The following is an 8,780-nucleotide window of genomic DNA, read 5'->3' as shown; positions in this document are numbered from 1 at the left end:
AACAAACAGTTACACCATAAAACAGACGCAGTTGGTGACCTTGCTCATAATTTAAAACTAAAGAATTATTAATAAGAAAAAGAAGAACAAAACACAAGTCTGAATTGCACACTACCTTACATCATCAACCACAAAATATAAAATTGTCTTTCTAAAATTGAATTAAAAATAATGACCACTTAAAAATTCCACCAACAGAATCGTACACCATATTTCTTGTCTACAGATCCGGATAATCCATCCGTCCAGTATCTGAATCTTAAGTAAGGGTTGTACAAATTACTTGTAAGCTTGTATTAAAATAATCTAAAATATAAGGCAATCTTAAAGATATAAGGCGTTTAAAAATATTAATTCCTATTTTGTTATGTTAGATGTGGCAAATTGTGACAGGCATGGGATTAAGAAACACATCCAATGTGGGCAATAAAAGGAACCAAACCGAAAAAGAAGAATCAAAAAGTTAATAAATTGATCGATATTTGATTTATATTATAAATTACATGATTTTGTTCTTTTCTCTGTTTAAATTCCTTCAAAGGATCCTTGCTGTGTGCGCTTAAAAACACAAACGTGGACTTTTAAATGTAAAGAAAAAACACCAAAGCAAAGGCCAACACACCTAAACAAATATAAAAACTGGGTAAAAAACAGCCATTCCTCAAAACAATTCCGCAAAACATCTCTTCCCGATTACCCAAAGAAAGAGAAAAACCCAATAAAAATATCAGCGCCTAATTACTTCTGTACGGCGTGGTTTGAGGTCATAAGCAATTTGTTCACACTTCAAGCAACCATTTACTCATGGTTAAGAAGCCTTTTACAAAACCGCGGGAAATAACGCTAACAATTTTGGCCTGGTAACCTACATCTAAGCTCGGAAAGAGCCAGTGGAGTGTGTTGATGATTACTTTGAGTAAATAAATGAACTTGCCGCGCAGTCAATTTCTATAGCAACACAAAACATTACGAAGGTGTTTTCGAAACCGCGTCGCTAGACAATCAGGGTTTTGTAAAGTTCGCAATTTTTGTTCGCCTCCATAGAAAGCCCAATTTCACAAACACAATCACAGTAAATGTGACAAAACAACTAAACGGTAAAACTCTCCGCCAACAAATTGATATTAAAGTTCACTGGAAAATACCCCGGCCATTCCGAAGGTACTTTCCTTTTAAAATTTCTATCAAGACCTGCTCAAGAGTAAAATAAATATTATGGCAGTAAATATTTCTCGCTTTGTAACCCTTTATCGCGTATTTTCTAGCGAGTACTGCATGCTGCCCACACCGCAGTAGCTTTAAAAAACACAAGAAAAATAGCCCCGGCTCTAAATCTAAAATAAATTTATCTAATTTCTATGGTTGGAGTTAACACCCACACAAATGTTTACCTAGGTTTTACGGAAATACCAAATGAATTAGATTAAGATGGCACGACAAGAAGGATTTGGGTTTTTGGATTGTCCAAATTTATGATATCTCCGAGAAGATTTCCCAAGTGAATGTTCAATAAATTTGATTTTCTCACGGGTTTCTGATTCTGGGTCAATTTACAGCCTTAACATGTTCCATATTTGCAACAAAAATAGCCCTAATACTAAATACACCAATTTAGGGGAATCTTTTGGTTAAAGGGCAAGTGTGGAAAATGTATGGACTTGTTCTTGGGGAGGGAAAACAGACGGGATGTTTTTATTCTTCTTTTAAAAGAAGATTTAAATAAGATCACAATAAGATCACAACTGAGGGTACTCAAGTCTTTTTGTTTACTCTGTGCCACGTGTCTTGATCCCTTATTAGAGGATACACTATAAAAGGGAATGTCAAAAGGGGACCAGTCTGCTTTTAGCAATAAACCTTGATGTATGTATAACCAAATCAAAATGGCTTCCCGAGGGGTGGGTTGGAATCCATTAGGTGCATTACGTATTTCACACCTAGTGCAACCCATTCTTAACTTGTAAATAAATCCCGAAATGGTGGTTAAAAATGATACTTTGTTCCAGCAATCTCAATTCGCCACACTTAATTAAAGTGAACAATTTCAGATTATGTACCAACCCTTTAACAACCATCCAATATGAACTGTGTACATTCGATCTATCCAATATTGCCGACAGTGAAAAAACATACATTTTGCAAACACATACATCAGTTGTCTGCTTGTATATAAGATGTCTGAATACGTTTAGGCGGGAAAACGATAGCCGTTGGGAAGGGGGGTGGGTGAGCAAAGCTATTGATTGGCCATCTCATCCCTCATCCCATACAGGTAGAATATAATACATCTGATACCTAACCCCACAGTATGAAACCTACAACCCATCGCTTAATAGAAGACCACACTCCATTGACGTCATCAAAACCAATGGGGTACAAAGAGATGTGGCATGCACCATTCAGTGGCGATGTAACTTCATCAGGGCGGTTTTGTTGGGTGTTTTTTTTTTGTCTGCCTATACTTTCTCTTTTCGTTCTTTGGAGGGTATGGTTAAAAGAAAAACCCCGGCGTGTAAACAGCTCCTTCAGAATTGGAAACATTGTTGTAGTTTATCTGCTTCTTTGTCAAGTTTAGATGGAAAGGGGTAAGCCTTAGAAACAGTACAGTCAATCAAACTGTGATATCATTGATTGAGGGGTAATTTGATAAAGCTGGGTCACTCTTTGATTCAGATTGCGTTTCCAAACGAAAGCTTTGGCCGATTTATGGATAGTCGTCGGGTTTCTTTAACTAAAAGGTTTCTAATAAAATAAATTCAGTGGATTCATGAAACATAGCGTTAGTAGATATTTGTGTGTTTACAAAGTATAGAACCCGGCTTTGCATTTCGATAAAATTTGGTTGAACGTGTGGCTTTGAAGAGTTTCTCTAAATATGAAAAAGAAGCAAATACTAGATCTTAGTAAATCACATAAATAACCCTCTATACAAACGAGTGCAAAGTACATGTGGGCCAAACAAAACTTTCCAACAATATTTAGTAATGATTACAAAACTAACCTCAAAACTGTACTTTTCTTGTAATTAAAATAGCATTCTGCAATAACCCATCATGACCTATAAATTGTAAACTACTTTTAAGTTTGTTTCCTTGGGGCCATAACATTTCTATGGCTATATTATACAGGCCTAGTCTATTGAAAAGATGAAGATTTATTAAGTACAAGGGCTGACCTACATGATTAGGCTTGTATACTTTTTTTCCAGAATTTGTAACAACATTAAAGGCTAACACTGAACCCTAAATCAGATTAAAGAAAGTTGAATATCATGCCTGCATTTGTGACCTTATTTTCATTGGAATAATTTAATGTAATACCAAGGAACAATGAAAGTAAAATTGGAGCTCTGGTCGAAATGGATTAAAATTATAACTATATTTAGCCGAGTTTAGCATAGTTTTGCCGAGTTTCAATGCAGACTTTTAGAAAATGTGTTAAGTCTTCAAGAACTTGACAGAACTGTCCAAGGAAAAAAAACTTGTCTAATACTCAAAGTAGAGATACATTTCCGATTACAGTGCATGCTGCCATGGCAACACATTTAAAAGCTGCACTCTTCTTAAGCTTGCCACTGGTGTATGTATTGTTTGTTATCTGTTTTTGAAAAGTCACTTGTGCATAATACTTTAAATAGTCAGAAAATTTTAACAAAATTAATTGTGAACTGCCCCTAGAATAAAATTTAAAAAAACAGAACTTTCGCCTTTTTTTTTCTGTGGATATTTCTAGATATATTTACAAGTATAAAAGTCTAAATTGTGAAAGATATGAACCGTTTGGTTTTCTGCAAATATCTTGGGATCCAAAACAGTACAGGGATTGGGTTTGTTGAATTGTTTATAGATAAATTAATGCTAATCTACATTAATCAAAATGGGCAAAATTACATTAAAACATCTTTAAAATTGATCGCAATTAGCCAGTAATCACACACTTAAAAAAAAATATTTGTAAAATCCTAAGCCTTTAAAATAACATTTGTAGAGGATGCCCCTAAACAGCAACATTTCAATACAGAACCATATTCCACAAGACATAAATACTATCAGCGTTAAAATCTATTTAAAAAATAGTTTGCACTTTTTGTTTGCGTTTTGGTGCTTTTATTCCTTTTTGCATATATCATTTAAAGGCACAAGCCTCAATCTAAAAATAATGATTTCATTCTGTATTTTCACTTTCAGTTTGATAGTCAGGCAACTTGTTAACAATTCTCTTCTCTCTGTGCATATTTTGTCAGGATACTAGACTTCTATATGGAGCAAACACACACAACCTTGAGGGCAGGCTTTACGAACCAGAAGACCGGATGGTTAAATAAGTTACAACTTTTAGAGTGGCATTTCAAATTGAGCAGTCCCTGCACCATGTATCACAACCACTCATAGGTTTTCCTGATCAGGAAACACTCATACCTTCATTGGGGAAAGTGGGTCCAATCGGAATAAAAGTAAACCCCAATCGAGAGAACAGTATACCCCAATCAAGAAAAGCAATACACCCCAATCAAGATGGTTTCTTGATGGCAATGAACCTGTTTTGCCCAAGTCAATCTGTCAATGTGTGTCTGAAGGGCAAGTTTTGTCCTCTTAGATGCAACTGCCCAAAGTGCCCATAGTGGCACCACTAAGCGGACCTCCCTTCAATGAAAACACACTGCATGAGTCACCGTCAACAGCACCCTAAGAGTCTCTCCTGGAATTCGTTTTCTCTATATCAAACCTGAACGCCGGTCTTGCATGCTGGATGGAGACCCAAAGCTCGACTCTCTGCTTCTGTAAGACCAGTGCCTCCCTTAAGGGTTCGCCGAACTGTAAACCAAATTAAAAGCAAGTTAAAACTGATATAAGGAGAACGAACCTTCAACAAAAATAAAAACTGTCTTTAAAACTTCAATGGGCTTGGAATATTCATCTACAAAACAATTTGATTTTTGATAATTTCTGGCATTCCACTTTTCCGTCAGCACACAATTAAAAAAAAACTCTCTGTTGTTTGTAAGCCAATAATGCTCTTTATTCAAAAATAAAAATCTTCAAACACAAACTCTATACATAAGGAATTTGCAATCAATCTTTGTCAACTAGTTCATGACATCGAAAGCAAAACCTTTCATTAATAAACTTTTCATTAATAGAAATTATCAAACACAAAGTCAACTAAGCAGAGACAAGATAATAATATTAATAATAATAATAATAATATTAATAGGTATTTGTAATGGCCAAATCAATTTACTAAACAGATGTTCAAGATCTCGCGAAGCAGAATTCTTATGTTACAGTCTGAATGACGAGTTATCCAACTTTTTTTTTTTTTTTTAGCACTGGGGTTGAACTAAAGATTTTGTGTAATTTTGTATAACTGAATATTTCCTGTAATTCGACCCTTAGTCACCGTGCAATTTTATTTAAAAAGAATAAACCACTAATGAATGAATGCAGCATGATACAAGGGATTGGCTCACGTGATTTGCGGTTTGTTCGTCCTCGTTTCCTTTCTCTAGGTGTGTTTCTTGTCTTTGTATTCTTAGCCGTATTGACAAGAATCTGAAGCATCTCATCTGTCTGTTCGTCTCCAACGTCCTCCATGTTGGCTGTAGTTGCACTGTGACCTGCAGATAGGAAAAGCATCGAAGATTATTAGAGAAATTTAAGATAGAAAAAGCACTTTGGTCTGACCTAGCGCAGGCATTATCAGGAGTTGACCTTAACACTTGCGTGGAGAAAAAGCTACACTTGAAAATGGTTGAAGACTTTCACTTGACCTTAGACTGAGGTAGTGTTACAATCAAAGTGAAAGCTTCCCACACAGGGGGCGATGCTTGTTTGGCTTGTTTACTTGGACACTGAAAAAAAATGTACAAAAGCCCTTTTCATGTATCAGAAAGCACATAATTCGATGCATTAAAGTGTTTTATTCTTGTGTTATTTTCACGCAACTTCAATAAGCCTTTTTGATATGTGGTGGACGCTATAGGAGTGCACTGTTTGCTTTGGGTGTATAAAGAAGAATTTACCATAACCTAATAGTGTCATAGTAGTGTGTTCACCATATCTCAAAAACGATTATGACAGTTGAGCTACACACAATGTTGTATGCACATGTTGGGATACACAAAGTGAGGATACTTTGACAATTATAAGAAGTATACCCTTCCTTTAAACTATCAACAATGTTTGAATGGGCCAGCAAGGGACCCATGGAAGGGATAATTGTGAGGCTACTTTGACAATTATAAGAAGTATACCCTTCCTTTAAACTATCAACAATGTTTGAATGGGCCAGCAAGGGACCCATGGAAGGGAAAACTGACTTAATTCCTGAAGGTGTAATTCTGAACATGTTAGGTGACGGAGGTTGAACACATAGTAATTATCCCATCATCACGCCAGCATTCTGATCACAACCAGGCTCCGGGGCTAACGTTTAATGACAAACATCGTACCATTAACGCTACATCTATCAAACTCAGAAATTATGCAGGGTTTTTTACATACGAGGACTGTGTTAGTAAGTAAACCTCAAACTTGAAGTCAAATCATTCTGATGAATGTTCGTGCAGTTTCTTAACAATATATCCATATATTTTATGAAGTTTACTTTATTGGTTCATACAAGATTCACGCTAACTGCTGTTTTGGGTGTCCTTTTTCCAACGGATACAAAAACAATCACCTAAGGCTGTATTCAAATTGGCCACTACAGCTATGGCTACGACTGTTACTAAGGGCGTTGCTAAGGATGCCCTATATGTCAATGCATGGTGACGCCAGACTCTAGCTGTAGCCCTAGCCAGAGCTGCAGCCGCCAATTCAGCCACAGCCAAACATTCTCAAAGGTTGATTTTTAAAGGCAGCACCGGGCAGCAAAACCAATTTGCCAACATGACTTGCACAAGAAAATCACTGGTTTCTCTTAATTTGCAATGCATTACTACTACAGCTTCATCCTATACATCAGCACAACATGAACCAGTCACTTTACTTTCCTTTGCAGACATGAAATAATAATTGGATAAAATAAGACACAAATTGGAGTTAAAATGGGTCATGATAAAAAGGACTTAGACAGTTCAAAAGCACAAAGCCTGACTGTAATGGACTTACACAGGACATTATTGAATGCAAAGTGTAATTTCTTTTAAAATTGAAAAGACGAGGAAACTATGTCATTTTAGTTGGGTCAGCAGGATTAGTGTGAATTAAATCTGCACATCTCAACATCACCTTCATCTTAAACACAACACAATGCGATTTCTTCATGAACTAGTTCAATGCACTGCAAATAAACCAGTGTCTTTTTTTATCGCTGAAACTGTGATTTCATGGGGATGTACTATACAACCAACCTTAGGGACCAACATGTAAACAAATGTTTATTAACCCAATTTTTGTTTACATACAAATCAAGAGAACTTGAGAATTTGATATTGATCAGATTATTGTGATAACATTCTTCCCTCATGTACACCAACTAGTTCAGTTTATTACATAACAGAAAAAGATCAGTTTAAACCACGCAGCATTGAGTATTAAAAATAAAAATAATAATAGTAATAAATAGTTATTTTATAGTGCATTTTACAATAACCATATCAATGGATTACATTAGTGCCCTGGTCATTGGGCCAATAACATTCCTTTAATCAATGGATTACATTAGTGCCCTGGTCATTGGGCCAATAACATTCCTTTAATCAATAGATTACATTAGTGCCCTGGTCATTGGGCCAATAACATTCCTTTAATAAATAGATTACATTAGTGCCCTGGTCATTGGGCCAATAACATTCCTTTAATCAATGGATTACATTAGTGCCCTGGTCATTGGGCCAATAACATTCCTTTAATCAATAGATTACATTAGTGCCCTGGTCATTGGGCCAATAACATTCCTTTAATAAATAGATTACATTAGTGCCCTGGTCATTGGGCCAATAACATTCCTTTAATCTTTCTCAGCTCCATGGGGAGCAGCCTGGGCTGGTCTGTAACAAAGATATAATAAAAAGTCTTGAAACAAACTTAAAGGAGGCTGGGTGTCATTCAGGGAAGAAAACAGCAAGCAGTATTAATAGAAAAACAGGAGGGTTAGAATTTGACCCAAAGGAGAATTCAATGCAACAAATCTGGCTCTTCAGACTAATAATTTACTTCATTAAAACTGATTATGTTATGTCAAAAATAATAAAACCATTTAGCTGCAGGTTTTCAGTACAACATAATTACATAAATCTTTGTGCAAAATAAAACACCACAATTTATTTTACTAAAACAAACAAGCTGGAATCCATATGAAAACAAAAGGTTATTTCTAAACAGTTGGCATACACCCTCAGAAACTTCCTAGAAAACAAACACAAAATGCAAAATATGGGTTTTCTAACATTTTTAAATTGTTTATCAACACAACCCCCGCCCTGCCCTCCCCCCCCCCCCCCAAAAAAAAAAAATAAATAAATAAAAAATGAATCAACCTGATGCTAAGTGGTTGATTTCAGGCACTTCAATCCGTTCTTAATTCATGCAGTGCTCCTCTAATAAAGAACACTCTGGCCACAGCAAACGCCATGCTAGACTTTATCTTTCTAATACCTGCGTCCGTGTCGTCATTGTCGGTTTGGGATTCCACTCCTAGGTTATCGCTACTGTTTACAACCTCAGAGTCTACTTCTAATCCACCCTGGCGAGCTAACGAAGAAGGAATAATTGGTTGACACTTCATTCCTGAATTACAAATTACTTTGTGAATGGTTAGAATTGTATACAAGTTTG

The 8,780-nt window shown here is 35.9% G+C and overlaps 1 protein-coding gene across 14 annotated transcripts in view; it reads right to left on the bottom strand.

Moving 5' to 3' along the window:
* Positions 1-1,310: 1,310 nt before the first annotated feature.
* LOC117289706 (FH1/FH2 domain-containing protein 3-like) overlaps positions 1,311-8,780 on the bottom strand; it is a 99,851-nt gene continuing 92,381 nt past the window's right edge. For 13 of the 14 annotated variants that reach the window (XM_033770945.1, XM_033770946.1, XM_033770947.1 and 10 more), the window contains 3 exons: positions 8,601-8,696; positions 5,471-5,617; positions 1,311-4,814 (listed from right to left, as the gene is read on the bottom strand). In XM_033770945.1, the coding sequence (XP_033626836.1) occupies positions 4,720-4,814; positions 5,471-5,617; positions 8,601-8,696 (338 nt within the window). In that variant the 3' untranslated portion in view covers positions 1,311-4,719. The remainder of the gene's footprint in view (positions 4,815-5,470; positions 5,618-8,600; positions 8,697-8,780) is intronic. The other variant, XM_033770952.1, reaches the window with a different exon arrangement.

The sequence above is a fragment of the Asterias rubens genome, chromosome 4 (assembly GCF_902459465.1).
Source record: "Asterias rubens chromosome 4, eAstRub1.3, whole genome shotgun sequence".
Taxonomy (NCBI): Eukaryota; Metazoa; Echinodermata; class Asteroidea; order Forcipulatida; family Asteriidae; genus Asterias; species Asterias rubens.
The sequence above is the reverse complement of the archived record's forward strand: the minus strand, read 5'-3'. Positions and strand labels throughout refer to the sequence as shown.